This window comes from Schistocerca serialis, chromosome 1 (assembly GCF_023864345.2).
Source record: "Schistocerca serialis cubense isolate TAMUIC-IGC-003099 chromosome 1, iqSchSeri2.2, whole genome shotgun sequence".
In the NCBI taxonomy this organism is placed as follows: Eukaryota; Metazoa; Arthropoda; class Insecta; order Orthoptera; family Acrididae; genus Schistocerca; species Schistocerca serialis.
The window spans coordinates 152,319,780-152,336,224 of NC_064638.1; the positions used below are offsets into that span (position 1 = coordinate 152,319,780).

At 40.1% G+C, this 16,445-nt stretch overlaps 1 protein-coding gene across 1 annotated transcript in view; it reads left to right on the forward strand.

Annotated features, from left to right (window-relative positions):
- The window catches only part of LOC126457152 (prostaglandin reductase 1-like), a 34,325-nt gene extending 19,147 nt beyond the window's left edge, over positions 1–15,178 (forward strand). Inside the window, exons 2-3 of the mRNA XM_050093227.1 lie at positions 13,555–13,899; positions 14,424–15,178. Coding sequence (XP_049949184.1) covers positions 13,555–13,899; positions 14,424–14,876 — 798 coding nt within the window. The 3' untranslated portion in view covers positions 14,877–15,178. The remainder of the gene's footprint in view (positions 1–13,554; positions 13,900–14,423) is intronic.
- Positions 15,179–16,445: the final 1,267 nt, after the last annotated feature.

Consider the following 16,445-nt stretch of genomic DNA (forward strand, 5'->3'; position numbering starts at 1 on the left):
TAAAAAAGTCGGCACTCGATATGGCCATTTCGATACCGATGCATCGTTGGATGAAATCTTGCCGATATGTATCGATGTTTTCTGGGGAAGATATCGATTTTTTTTCAACAGTCCTACTCTGAGGACAGCGCCCAGGTTGCACTTCTCCTGCGCTACATACTGGTGTCGGACCATCCCATTCTAACCACGAACGCGGCGAGCGAGTTCGATTGTTGGTGCTCGCCTAGCCACCTCCTGAACAGGCCTGCTTTATTACACTTATATCCTCTATTGTACTCCTGACGACTCACTACCACAATCGTTGGCCACCATCTTCTCGTACCTGTACTTAGGTACAGAAAAGTGACCCCTTGGTAGGGGACGTAGCCTCATAGGAGTGCACATCACCATTGACAGATGGGCTCTTGCCTTCTGCCAGTGAACATGAGGAAGTAGTGTAATGGTGGCGCCACTTCTTCTTTGTCACATTACGTCTTACATTGATGTTTAAGTCAGCATCTGCACAGTGAACAACGATCTGCAGCACGTAACGCATCCCAGCGGGGCGACAGGCAACTAATTGCGGTTGGCTAGACCTGGCCACTGTTGAACGCAAGTGTTCTCAGGACAGGTAGCCCAGCCTTTCCTAAGTCTCCCCAAGGTTCATTGCCCATTGCGATTCGTTATTATGAGTGGCAGTCAAATGTAAACCTAACACCTGCACAACGAGATCATGGAACAGTTCCATTCAAAAGAATTCACCACATGCCTTAAGACACTTATCCGACAGGGAAACAAAACGACAGCGGAACATGGTCAGCCACTGACAGATCCACAACTGCAATCCCTCTTACACTACTTCGTCTGACTGAAACTGACGTCCACACATGTCTGGACGGAGGATATTGCAGTGTTTCCCAGCCAAATTGCTAAAGCATAGCCTTCATCCGATTGGCAGTGTGGTGACGGGTATTATCGTGCAATCAGATGATTCCGTTCGACAGCCTGAGAGCAAGCAGCAAAGCCGGCAATGAAAACATCCGACACCCCCTCCTCCCCCGCCGCCAAAGATATCGAAACTGTTCATACAAGTTGCGGTAAGTTCATAATGACATGCTTCTTTGACTGCAAGGGCCCTCTGCTCGTAGAGTTCCTCAAATATGGAACCACAATCAGTGCCTAGTGCTATGAAGACACTTTCCAGTAACTGTCATGTACCTTGAAGTCAGAACTTCCAGGAATGCTGTTGACAGTATCATCGTGTTGCACGAAAACACCTGCCCTGACACTGCGTCAGGTGAAGGGTTGTTTCAGCAATTTGGTTGTGAAACATTGGAACATCCTGTGTACAGCCTGAACCTTTCACTGTGTGATTTTCACATCTTTGGCGACCTTCCTGAGGTCATGAGTAGACGTCAATTTCAGTCAGTGAAGGAAGTGCAAGAGTAAGTATGGTTGGTAGTGGATCAAGGGCGGCATGAGCACAATGTTAGTGCTGGCTGCCTACACCTGGGGCAGGTATGCACTAAGGGGCAAACCTATTGTTCTCCTTTGACTGACAGGTACTTAACCTATTGTTCTGCTAAAAGGATCCTTCCTTTTGATTGACAAGTCCTTAACCTATTGTTCCCTGTCCCCTCGCTCACCCCCTCAGGAAACGTCCAACCCACCCCGTCCCCCTCGCTGCTTCAGGTTCACTTTCAGGTCTGAGTTATTAGAATAGCTTCTCACACTCTTATCAATTTGATTGACTATTTAATTAAATTGATCAATTAATTAACCTCTCCCCATCTGGCAAACCTCCCACACCCCTCCTGGAAATTGGCAGGAAAAAGACTCAGCTGATTGGTCATTTAGAGGGAATTCAATTGCAGTGTATGGAATATTGTTTAAACAATTTAGACAATGTATAGAATATTGTTTAGTTATTTATGGCAGTGTATGGTATATACTTTATTTAGTTAAAGAATTCGTCCCGAAATCGATTGCTGTGTATGAAATATTGTTTCAACAATTTAGACAATGGGTGGAAAATTGCGTTTTTAAACAATTTATAGGATTCAAGGCAGTGTGTGAAATATAGTTTATTTATTTATTAAAAGAATTTTCGATCACTACCCCCGCCACCCCATCGCTGCCCCCCTCCCCTCCTTTACCTGGAAATTGGCGGCTCTGAGGTGGAGAGGAAGTATCTCATGAAGGGGAAATTCAAGGGTATACTGTTTTTTTTCTTTTTTTTTTTATAAAAAATCAGTTTTTCGGGGCTTGGATTTCTCTTGCTCATCATTCTCTGGCATCGGGAAAGATGCAGGTCTTATGAGAAGTAATTACATCGACTGCATTTCTTTTTTATTTCAATTGTGCAAGGAATACCATCATGAAACACACATCGCACATAATTACACACAGTTAAAAATCTTTCAATTGTGAAGCATGCACCACCCACTGTCCCCTGTCCACTAGACTGCACAGGATGCTACTGTACACGGTCCAAGGAGTCAGGATGCACCGGTGCCCCCCCCCTCCCCCACCCAAAGTGACGACACGGCCGTCAGCTGCAGAAGCCACACACAGGTGGCAGTTCGGGTCCTGCAAGGATGAGGCAGCAGCATCCCTTTCATACGTGACACCTGAGAAATACCTGTCGAAATACATGTTCACCTAGGCACCTTCGTTGGCTCAATACCTCTCTACCTGTGGATACTGATGTCACAAGTCGCACTATAGGAATCTGTTCCAATGCTTCCCAGAATAGCACACAGTGCTTTGTTCCTAGCCATCATAATGGGGCATGCAAGTTGCGTCTAGCGTTTACCTACCCAGTGTGGCTGATGCACCACTGCAAAATGTTCTCAATGTTATACTGATGTCACATGGCCATGTAAATAACAGCCAAGTCCCCCTCTTAACGTGCTATAGAAATCTGTTGCAATGCTTCCCAGATTAGTACAGGGTGCATTCTCCCTAGCGATCCGAACGGGACAATCCGTTCATTACTTATCGGTCCAATCTTGGAATTTGTAAATTGTCACAGAAATAGTAAACGGTCTCTTTTGTAGGAGCTTTCATGATGTCTCAGCTTGTCCATATGGAAATTCTTATCCTAACAGGACCTGTTTACGAAAATAGCCTCAGAACATTTACCAGTATGCATCTTAGATTGATGTGACCATGCCTCAACTACTCATCAGTGAAATTTGTTCAAGTCACAGAACTCTGAACCCAGTGGTAGTGCAGTGCTGTCTCTTCAATAATAGTGTGTTATTTGAATGTGTTGACCCAAGAGTTTCCTCTCGAATTTCCCTTAACTTCCTTCCTACACTTGGTTGAGATGCTCTCTCCCTGCTCCTACAGCCAATTGCAGGGCATGGTGCAAACGACCCTCCACTGGCAATAATATAATTGTAACTTTTGTTTCCACCAGATTTGTAAAATCTGGGCCAGCCAGCTCACAGGCTAGTGTAAGTGGAAAGAGTTCTGAAACTTTGTTCTCATGTCCCAAGTGTGTCAGAACAGGCGAGTAAGAAGTAAATGGGAAATTTGGGCTGTGGTTCCCAAGAATGTTTTGAAACATGTTATTGCATCTTCCAGAAACCCCCTTCCCCGGACAGCGGAAACATTTCCTGCCTAATGGAAAGTCCAGCCATAGAGTTGTGTTACTCACAGGGAGTACCATACCCCAGTGGCCTCAGAGCTGGCTGATCATTATAAGAGGACTAATGTTGACCACCACAGAGAGTATTTTCCATCATCAGCATAGCACTTGGCACTTAAGGACTTCCCAAGATGCTTGCCCCAAAGCAGAGTTAAGGTGTAAATAATATGAAGGTAATGACAGCAGCACCATGGACTACCAACACGGCGACCATTGTTGATGTTTCCATTGACGAGGTATCACAGAGTGGTGCGGCAACAGTGCTGCACCTGAAGATAACACTGGATACAGGAATGGCACCAAGTCATCTTTTGAGAAAAGTCTCAGATCTGTATACAGCATCATGGCAGATGGATCAGTGTGAGATGATTCTGACGAGAGAGGGCATTGTTAGATTCTGTACATATGAGCCCACATGCCATGTGACTGTGTAGAGTGGCACTGTGCACACAACATGATCAACTCTGGTTTGCATAGCCAGTAGTCTGAGCAGCAGCAGATAAGTTTTTGACAACTTCCAACAAGATAACACAGGGTGACATGTTTCTGAGGCTGTTCTGACCTACCTCAACACAGAGGCTTTTCAACTGTTGCACAGACCAAGATTTTCTCCAGATCTCACAAACGCTGAACACACCTAGTCATGTGTTGTCAACAGACTTGTATGCCACCACTTTGTCATCCAATGAGACTGAAGACTCACATAGAGTTGAAGCAGCACGGAATTATGTAACTGTAACTGTCATCCAAACTCTCTTCAGTACAGTGCCCAACTGGGCAGTGCCTTTGTTGTTACCGGAGATGGTAGCTCTATGTGCTAAATCACCTACAAGTTTACTCATATTCTGTTCAAAAGCAATAAGTAAATTACGCCAAAATAAAGACACTGAGGGCGAATAACTTGGCTTTAACTGTGTTAGGTATATGCAGTGATTTTTATCAATAGATGATGCTGAGGCTTGTAATTTAATAGAACACACATGGGGTCGCAAATGTTGGGAAGTAACCCAAAAGTGGATGACAAATGTTGGACATGCGACGTCACCACATGACGTACTTCACCGCACATAAAGTGGTTAGGCCTATAAGTCTTCGCACCTGACCTTGTCAACCCGTGTATTCTTGTCAGTGTAGCTCCGGGCCTACCTGTACTACTACAGCGCATGGGGCTCAGTCTTGTGTCTGGCAGGTAGAATTTTTTTCATTGTGTGAGACAATTGTGTGTTCACATTTAGGTAAGATTTATAATGTGTCTAAAGCAAAAAGAAGGGACATAAGTGAAGAAACACAAAATAAGAACTTTTCCTTGGTTATAGTGAGGACAATAATTTTGTAACTTCTGCATTAGCAACAGATCACTTTCACAAAAGGTGTTCATAATCTGCACAGTTTTATCCAATGCAAGTGCATTGCATCACTCGACCATCCCGTCAGGCACAAGCTCAGTTGCTCCCAGTGCCATGAGATACGTCACTTGGTGCATTCACATGTTCAACGTTTCTCATCTATTTCTGGGGTATTTCCCAACATTTGCAGCACCATTAGTCTTACATTAAATTACTTGTCTCAATGTCATCTACATTGTTTTGTAGGTTTTTAAACATTAACAAGAATCACCCTGAAGATGTACCATCTTTTGATAACGTGAAAATTTCTACCGGACTGGGATTCAAAACCGGATTTCCTGCTCGTAGTGACTGGTCGCCTTAACCATGAGGCTATCCGTGCATGCCTTCCAGGCCGACCAAAACTTCCACATTTCATATGTCTACATCCCTATACCATATCCTCCTACATTTATCACTAAATGCTCATAGCTATATCCTGTATTTCCACACCAATGAGAATGGCAATGAGGAATCGAGACCTATGATTTTACCATCTTTTGCCCACCCCAGAATGTAAATATTTGCTAATTTGGTGAAGTAAGAGACAATATTATAGAGATGCAGACAGTGTGACAAATGTAAGTTTGGGTCGGTCCGGGGGGGGCATGCACGGATAGTCTAATGGTTCCCGGCTTGATAGCTCAGCGTGTTCAGTCAGAGAGCGTGTTCAGTCAGAGAGGGTTGGCTGTCCTCTGTAATAAAAAAAACTGAGAGAAAGGATCAACGATGAACTTGAAGGGGTGTCATGTGACATCTGCTCTGACCAAATGCAATGAACAATATTGAGGAAAAAAGTGATAAGCACGAAATCCAGGTTCAAGTCCTGGCCCGACACAAATTTTCACATGTCACCAGTACATAGAACACCTATCCCCAACACAGCTGCAACCAAGTTCTTCACATTTAGTGCATTTATTTCGAAGTAATTTTGGACAGATGTCTATCATTAACATCCAGACATGCACGTAAACAGTAAGTAAAATTTCGTTATTTGCTGTCGTTCCTTATTGACAAACTGTATTAATACGACATGATCTTGTATTTCTTGCTTAATGACAGTTACATATCAAACCATCTATTATACCATAGAAGTAAATAGGGCATTAATGTGTTACTAATACAAGATGTGAACAACGAACTTCAGTTTTGGAGTGTGAACATCAGAGCAACAGATGCACTAGCACCTCAACTGGGGTGCTCATGCCAAAGAGTACATCAGACAAGTCAATAGTAGGATGGGCCTCACCAAAAGAAATCAGGCACTTAGGAACATTAAGATTAGTTTAGCAACAAATCTTGTCGATAGTTCAGTTTTGACAGTTCGCAAAGTAAATCGTAAAATTTTAGTTGCTAGAATGCACCTCTCCAATCGTACACCCCTCCCCCGCCCAGCTATAAAAATCACAAGTTTCGAATTTTGAAAAGCCATTTCTTACAAAACAATGTTCTGAAATTCAGATTTTTAAAACACAATTTCTTGTAATAAAAACAATAAAATCACAGTATTAAATATTAACAATGTGCTACCACCTGTACATGATGTTTTAGCAGTAATCTCTGTCTTGCATATTACTGTGTTTCCACCTTTAAGCTGTCAATGTTTTCAAATCATGTCTGGTGCAGTCCCCAACAACAGTCTTTCATTCTCATCCCATCCCGTAAGTCTTCCCTGACCCACAGTCCTGGGTGGTTTATCTGAAATCTACCCCTTTTCCTGGACCTCTCCAGTCCTTTTCCTTCTTTCCTTCACCACTCTTCCTTCTCCTTTTATGATATTCATTATCACAGTATCTAGAGAATGTCAAACACACACACACACACACACACACAAACACACACATACACACACACACACACACACACACACACACACACACACACACACACCATTCTTCAGTACATCTGTATCTCACTTCTTTCCACATTGATTCTTACCAGTGACTCAAAACTTTGATTTACTCTTCACGATTACTAAATTGTGACCTGAATCTATATCCTCCACAATCTGATTTTGAAATTTCTGTCTGACACTGATGTAATTCAACTGAAATCTTCTCACAGCTCCAGGCTTTATTCAAGTATACCTCCTCTTCTTGTGATTTTTCAACAGATTTTTTCCAACTATCAAGTGCATATTCTCTCTCAACTCTTTCTTCCATTCCTTCCCCTACTATCACATTCCAATCCTCCAAGGTAACGACCAAAGACCAGATTATATGCATCATAAAAATCTTAAAATATGCATGAAAAGTGTCAAAATATGCAAGATCAAAAAATAAAATAACATGTTAGTTACTGCATGTATTACATCTCAAAGACGAACCCGTGCATATCAATTACGAGGAAGAGGGTCAGCCACATGAAAAATCGGTACATTTAGAATGCTGATATCATTTTCTGAATGCTCTCTGGTAGGTTGTAAGTAACAAGTGGATGTGATGTGAGTGAGTCACAACAAAACAATCAATATGCACAGGACCAACTTCGAGATATATTGCATGCAGAGGGGCAGGCTCAAAAACTCCGAAATATTTTATTCAAAAAACAACATAAAATCAGAATTTATTTGAACAGCATTAACTTTTAATTAATTCTACTGGACCAAAACATCATTAGCAATTTATTTTACATTTTTCCACTATCATAAACATAAATGACCAAGTACTGTTCCAAATGATTGGTACTAAGATTGTGTCTTCGATCACTCAGAACATTTTTATAATCAGAAAAGGACCATTCTGAATCAACTGAAATAACTGGGCAGTATATGAATTTGGGTGCTATGTTGGCACTTATTGTTTCTGGTAAGAGTTCACCTGTCCCATTAATTAAACTATCAATTTATCACAAGGGTTCAAAACCCGGGTTATTGTTTAAAATGTTCTCAAACTTTTCTTTAAGTTTTCTTGGGAATACCTCTGGCAATGAGGAGTTAAACTAGAATAATTTTATTCATTAACTGAATAGATTCATTCAATGCCAATTCTTGAGTTTCAGTCTTTTCAATATTTGCAGGTATATAGGAAAAATGAGTGCCAATCACAGCAATGTCTTTTTTAATACCAGGATCATTAAAAGCTTCCTTGCACTGGCGAACTGCCAAAGCCTCTGCACTATCGAAGTAATTTACTAGCCCACTAATGGGCTCGAAATGTTCACTTTAAAACAACACAGCTTTGACCCACGTACCCCAACGAGTTGTCACTGGTTCGGGAGGTAAAGGGACATCTGGTAGTTTTCCTTTGTAGGTCCTGATGTAAGCAGGAGCCTTTAGAATCACTTTCTTAGTGGATGAAATCAGTTTATTTACATTCACAAATGTGGAAAATACTTCTTCAGCAAGGCGATGTACTCCGTGAGCAAAGCACATCACATGAATCAAATTGGGATAAAATATTCGGACAGCTTTTCCTGCTTTGGTCATATAGGGAGCAGCATCTGAAATAAACACAAACACCCATTCATCTGCAGAAGATTCTGGAAATATTTTTCTAACACCCTCATTCACAAATATGGCGATCGTAGAATGATTTACTTTTTCAAGTTCTTTGCAGATCGCTAAATAGAAAGGCAGCGGCTCTTCTTTTAAAGCACCAACAATCAAATTTGCAATGTAACAGCCATGAGTGCCTGTAGTTTCAACTAAAATCCAGATAATGCTGTCCTTGAGTTCATTACATATTTCTTCCAGAACATTTACATAAATTGTCAGTATCTACATCTACATCTATACTCCGCGAGCCACCTTACGGTGTGTGGCGGAGGGTACCTATTGTACCACTATCTGATCCCCCCTTCCCTGTTCCATTCACGAATTGTGCGTGGGAAGAACGACTGCTTGTAAGTCTCCGTATTTGCTCTAATTTCTCGGATCTTTTCGTTGTGATCATTACGCGAGATATATGTGGGCGGTAGTAATATGTTGCCCATCTCTTCCTGGAATGTGCTCTCTCGTAATTTCGATAATAAACCTCTCCGTATTGCGTAACGCCTTTCTTGAAGTGTCCGCCACTGGAGCTTGTTCAGCATCTCCGTAACGCTCTCGCGCTGACTAAATGTCCCCATGACGAATCGCGCTGCTTTTCGCTGGATCATGTCTATCTCTTCTATTAATCCAACCTGGTAAGGGTCCCATACTGATGAGCAATACTCAAGAATCGGACGAACAAGCGTTTTGTAAGCTACTTCTTTCGTCGATGAGTCACATTTTCTTAGAATTCTTCCCATGAATCTCAACCTGGCGCCTGCTTTTCCCACTATTTGTTTTATGTGATCATTCCACTTCAGATCGCTCCGGATAGTAACTCCTAAGTATTTTACGGTCGTTACCGCTTCCAATGATTTACCACCTATGGCATAATCGTACTGGAATGGATTTCTGCCCCTATGTATGCGCATTATATTACATTTATCTACGTTTAGGGAAAGCTGCCAGCTGTCGCACCATGCATTAATCCTCTGCAGGTCCTCCTGGAGTACGTACGAGTCTTCTGATGTTGCTACTTTCTTGTAGACAACCGTGTCATCTGCAAATAGCCTCACGGAGCTACCGATGTTGTCAACTAAGTCATTTATGTATATTGTAAACAATAAAGGTCCTATCACGCTTCCCTGCGGTACTCCCGAAATTACCTCTACATCTGCAGATTTTGAACCGTTAAGAATGACATGTTGTGTTCTTTCTTCTAGGAAATCCTGAATCTAATCACAAACCTGGTCCGATATTCCGTAAGCTCGTATTTTTTTCACTAAACGTAAGTGCGGAACCGTATCAAATGCCTTCCTGAAGTCCAGGAATACGGCATCAATCTGCTCGCCAGTGTCTACGGCACTGTGAATTTCTTGGGCAAATAGGGCGAGCTGAGTTTCACATGATCTCTGTTTGCGGAATCCATGTTGGTTATGATGAAGGAGATTTGTATTATCTAAGAACGTCATAATACGAAAACACAAAACATGTTCCATTATTCTACAACAGATTGACGTAAGCGAAATAGGCCTATAATTATTCGCATCTGATTTATGACCCTTCTTGAAAATGTATGTAATGTTTACGCAATGTAGATTCAGCTAGTATATTTTGATATAAGCAATGTTTGTGCATGAAGTCTTTGAGGATAAGGTTTGTAAGTCTGTGAAGAGGAATACTGCTTGCAATGAATGCTTCATGTAGATTCATGTTAAACCAACTTTTTTGTTTACCTTTGGACAAATCATTGCTCCTGCAACCTGCTGCTGTCAGAAGTTGTTGTGGTCTTTCTTCTGCATTCCTTCGACATGAAGACTTGTCTTGACATGCTGGTATATTTGAAACTCTTGCACAAAACGTTTTTCTCGCAAACTTGAAAATACAAAACAATTCCGTCATATGTAAATGTTCCAGGATGGTCAGCTATCCACGAAACGATGTTTCTTTTTCTGGGCGGCTTAGAGGACGACACGTTGCACACTACATGTAGTAAACACATTCAACTGTATATAAGTAAATAGAAAACTAAACTGAAACAATGGACGTGCGACTAAAAGCTTGCGTAGTTTAATTTAATTGTTGCTGACATGTAAGGTACGACAGTGGAGGGGATTAACCTGGGGCTCGGGCGCAGGAGCATTGACTCTGTCTGCCCTTTCCTGTTTCTCTTGTGTAACGATTTTGCTAGGCAGTGGCCTCTCTGTTAGCGATTGCACACAGTTCTAGGTCGTGGTCCAACTGAGAGACATAAAAACTAGATCGAGCTAGAGAACGCCTGTCTAAATTTTTAAAATATTGTAAACATAGAGCAAAAATATGCATTGTCACTAGTTTTCAGTTAAAATACGCAATAACTGGTGAAGAGGAGCCAAATATACAAATGCATATAATCCGGTCTCGAGTTGTGACATTATCATTTCCTTTTAAACAGTGAATTGCTCATTTAATAGTGTCATCAACTTAATATGTCTCTTCATCCTCTGCTTGCGATGTCAGCATGTATACCTGAACCATTGTTGTTGACGTTTGATTGCTGTTGATTGTGATGGAAATAATTCTATCACTGAATTGTCCACAGTAATTTTCTTTCTGATCTTGCTTCCTATTCATGACAAATCCCACTCTGCTTACACTATTTTCTGCTGCTGACTGATTTGTATCATCATTCTATTTAACTTCACTGATCCCCGTTCCCTCCTCCCCCTATATCTAACTTGAGTCTTTACATTTCCTATTTAGGTTTTCTATCTTTCCTACCAGAATCTTCTGTCATCTCACATTCAGACTCCTAGAATGATACCCTTTTGATGGTTATTCAATGTTTTTTCTCGTGGTCATCTCACCCTTGGCAGTCCCGTCCTGGACATATGAATGGGGAACAAGCCAGGAATCTTTTGCCAATGGAGAGATTGATCATGACACTTTTATTACAGACCACAGGTTCACTGGATAAATCTTATGTGTCTTTAATGCTGTAGTTTCCATTTTCAATCTGTTCATCACTGCTGATTCTTCTGCCTTTCAGGAGCAGTTTTCCCACCTCAGTATGAGAGGAAATCTTGAATTTTTAATTATCACGATTTTAAAAAAAAGAAAGAAAAGAAATGGCCTTGTGACTATGAGATTTGGTGGTGTGGTATTAGTTCTCTACATTTTCTCCTTTCAATGTAACTAATTTTTCACAACAATGGACGACTTGGCAGATATTTTCATTATAGAAATCTGTATTTTGGCTATTCAAGAAACATTTGACCTAAAAAATCACTTAGTTGTTAATTCTGCACGTTGTAACGTTCGCCTGCTTTGTTTCTTCATTTGTTGTCCTCGGTGTCGATGTACAGTGTTGCTACACTGGCTGAAAAATGGGGGTTGGAAGTTCAACACTGACTACTTTAAATGATGTAGCCGACAGGTGCACATTTGCATTTCACAGTTCTTTACTTTAACTGTTCACAACCCCCCCCCCCCCTCCCCCCCATAACACACAAATTATATGGCCAGTGCACTATTCTTTAACTTTCGATGCGTCTCATTAATAGGTTGCAAGCAAACATCAACATACGGCAACAATAGTTCACTGTTGAACATCTACGATCAGTAAAAACCTAACCACACAGTTCTTGCCACATAATATGGTAAGTATTGAACAGACACTGTCACTGTCTTAGCACATGGCTTATTACACTTATTTCACAATTAAGTGGATGCATTATTGTTGATCTAACCAACACGGGTTCCTCATCTGAAACTCGACCATGGACTAACTGTCTCAGGACCAAAAATCGGGCCCTTATATATCATCACAATATAGGTGCTCAAACTACACATTGTTTGATATTTAATTTACACAAATTACAATTAAAACTTAACTCATTAAATTAACTGAATACATTGAAAAATTGTGTCTTTACAGTGATTTCCTCTAGTACAAGAGTTAGGCCGAATTATTTGTTTAAATGATGAAATTAACAGATATCGTTATGCAAACAATACTTTCGATAAAATTGTTAATTACTTTGGAATTAATTAGGGGCTGGCTTTGCTACCATGTTTTTGAATAGAGCCAAATAGATCGTTTAAGAATACTATCAGTTGTTTCTCCAAATGTTTATAATTAGTACAGAATTTATATTTGTTTATTAGTCAACAACAGAATTTAAGTTATGAAATAATTATTCATTTCACCCTATAACAAAAGATATTAACTAGGAATAGTCAAAAAATTTGAAAATCAACTACATACATAAAACTAAGCACAAAATTAGATCGGGTGGTATATTCTTTAAAACTCACAGCCAACCTTTCTCATTTATGAAATTGCAGATTATGCTCATGTATGTTAATGGTAATTAGTCAGACATGAAAAATGAATTTTATGGAGGCAAATGGCAAAACAAGAGGGGAAGTGAAAACATCCCAGCTTGCTTGATCACAACATGCCAGCCAAGCAGTGGTTTCTTCATGTCACTGGGTGTCATGTCCAGAGAATACGCGGTGAGAGAAAATATTTAATAAGCTAAAGAAGATGCACATGTGCCTGTATCCCTCCACTACTATGACCTACAGCTGGATGAGGCTCTGTCCCCTTCCCAATTTTAGGTAACTAACAAGTCTGTCTTTATTCCCTCTGTAGAACATGAAAATTTTCTTCAGGTGCTTTCAGAATTTGGCTTTTTCTTCGTGCAGTAGTAGCCACTACATTCCACACAATTTCTTGTACATTTATAATCTAAATAACTATCTTGGTTATCCACACACAAAGTTTACAAAGTCATTTTTATATGAATGAAGTGTAATTCATAAGACTATCTCAAAATAGAAATACTGACTCAATTCTACAACCTTCTCCCAGATAATTAAGTGTTAATACTTCCTATCCCTTCTTTTTTGGGCAGGGGGCAGTGGAGCTCCTTGACCTCTGGAGGCCTGAGAAATTACTCCAGTAGCCCCAACTAGTTATGCCCTATCCTGCAGCAGCTGTTGGGTCTGCCAAATTTCTCTGTGCACAATTGTTTACACATATTTTGTATGTGCAAATTGATGTATTTTTTCTGGACTTGCAGGTGGCACGCATTGTGGAGAGCCGCTCACCTGACTTCCCAGTCGGGAAGTACGTCGTCGGTTACTGGGGCTGGCGTGATCGCACAGTGGCTGACACAAAGAACCATAACGACTTGTGGGCACCCATTTTAGCACCTGATGTTGGCGACTTGCCCTTGTCACTGTGCCTGGGGGTCTTAGGCATGCCAGGCAATTCTGCGTATTTTGGATTTCTTGAACTCTGCCATCCCAAGACAGGAGAGGTGGCTGTGGTCAGTGGGGCAGCTGGTGCTGTTGGCTCCATTGTAGGCCAAATTGCTCGTATAAAAGGCTGCAGGGTCATTGGCTTTGCTGGGTCTGATGAAAAGGTAGGTTACATATGATCTGGCCATCTGGAGTCAGTCTCTCTCTCCCTCTCACTCACACACACACACACACACACACACACAGAGAGAGAGAGAGAGAGAGAGAGAGAGAGATCACACAGTTGACATAACGATAGTCCCCTTGTGAACAAAATGTGTTAAACCTCCTGGATACAAACAATCTGTATTACATTTTACATTGTACATGCTGCATATTACTTCTTTTTTACCACAAATTATTTGTACGCTCATTAGCTCCATATGAGGAGAAGACAGGTCAAAGCTGCCCTCCATACATTCATTCATATTTGTAGTACTTTAGAAACTTAATATTAATATAGATCCCATGTTATTTAAACATTTCGTTCAAAGCACAGATATAACAATATCAATGATTTTTACAGATCTACCATTAAAACTCTTCTAATGTTTAATGACTGTACAGGATACTTTGTAATAAATCTTTTTACCTGTCAGAACCATATGTTTCCGAAAGTCACCACAATCAGTTTGTTTTCTGTTGACAGGTAAAATGGCTGAAGGATGAACTGGGTTTTCATCATGCATACAACTACAAGTCCATGGATGTTGCGACAGCATTAAAAGAGGCTGCACCTGAAGGTGTGGATGTATACTTTGATAATGTAGGAGGGAAGCTGAGCAGTGATGTAATATATAATATGAGAACAGGAGGAAGAATTTCAGTCTGTGGCTCTATATCTAGTTACAATTCCACAGAAATACCAACTGCACCCATCTTACAGCCAGCCATGATTTTCAAAGAGCTGAAAATGGAGGGATTTTTAGTTAAACGTTGGTTGGACCGATGGGATGAGGGAATTAAACAAAATATACAGTGGATTAAACAAGGAAAATTGAAATACAGAGAGACTGTCACAGAAGGATTTGAAAATATGCCAAAAGCATTTATTGGTATGCTTAAGGGAGAAAATGTTGGAAAAGCAGTCATCAAAGTTTAATCTACTCAGTTGCGGATTTGCAGTCAAATAGAATTCTTTGATACGAGGATTTTAATGGGGTTGATGAGCAATGAAAGGTAAATAGGAATCGCTTTAGTTGACTGCCTGCATCCTCATCACATCACATCACATCATAGCTATGAAGAAGTGTTTGGTTGTGTTGTGTTAGTAATATAATAAAATATTGTCATAACATTGTAACATATTTGCTAACATCACTGTCTTTACCATCAATGCAAAACATGAGACAATCTTTCATTACTTTGTAAACATGTTTCTTACAATAAAAATGCTAAAAATAAGCTGTAATTGGATAAAACACTTTTTGCTACAAATCTGAAACCAAATGTTTGGATAACTTTCACTGTATGCAAGACAGAAAGCAAATGATAACTGAGAAACTGATGAGATTGTTGTCCCAAGATAGTAGGTATAAATGATAAATAAAACAAGAAATATTTTGAAACCAAACTTCGCAACCTTCAATTGATTTGAAACTCATTGATTTTATCAACCAAGAATCATGACTTCTGACCTACAATCCCATTTCCATTATAACACAAACTAGAACATCTTTTACTAAAATACACAGTCTATTAAGAGCAAACTACCTGTACTATAATTAGAAGTCCTTTCCAAAGGCGAAGACACTACATACATAATGTGTTCTACAGAGCTCTGGATCAAAACTGATAACCTGCTACTACTTAAGTTTATGAATTACAAAATTGGAAGCAGTTTCTGTAGATCAAACAGAAGTAGTGGAGGCTGGCTACTGCTTGTCAGGGAAGTGGTAGATTCAAATACAGTAAGAAAAACTGATCCCTGATATGCTGAGAAACATTTTGAACATTGTACAATAGACATCACACAAACTAATATAAATATTCTCTGAATTTATTGACCTTTCAGTGTCTTTAACCAGATAAGAACATGAGTTATGTTTTTATATGAACAGGGGGAAAACATATTTCAGAGTGATGGCTTTAACGCTAATTTCTTTCAGAATATCTTCTAATATGATTAAAGTATCAAGCCTTTGACTTCCAGTATGCAAAAGCAGTAATGGCCCCACAAGGGTACAATGAATTCTAGTAGTAGCACTGATACTATATTGATGATTCTGACTCTGTTCCCATATCAAAATTACAGAACTTGTCTAACGGACTTTGAGACCAAACTGAGATACTATTTAAAATCAACTTGCCTGACAAAAGTACAGTCTGTTCCACTATAACTAAATTTGTCTTTTAAAGATACGTAAATGAGCCAAATAGTATCCAAATCTTCAAAAACATTCAGATGTGTCAGAGTGTCAGATGTGGCATACAGTATACAAAGGGGTTAATGCGGTCCAAACAGAAGCAGCCTTCCTTGGTGCAGCACTCAAGGATTTCAATGTTGCCTTTGCACTAAAGGATGCGACATTAAAAACACACATGGAGGACTAAATCATGGTTGGGTAAAAAAGGCATCAGAATATCATGTAAGACTAAGAAGAGATTTTATGAGCAAAGCATTATAACTAGTGATTCAAATTTTCACAACTACTTAAACCTGTCAAGAAGA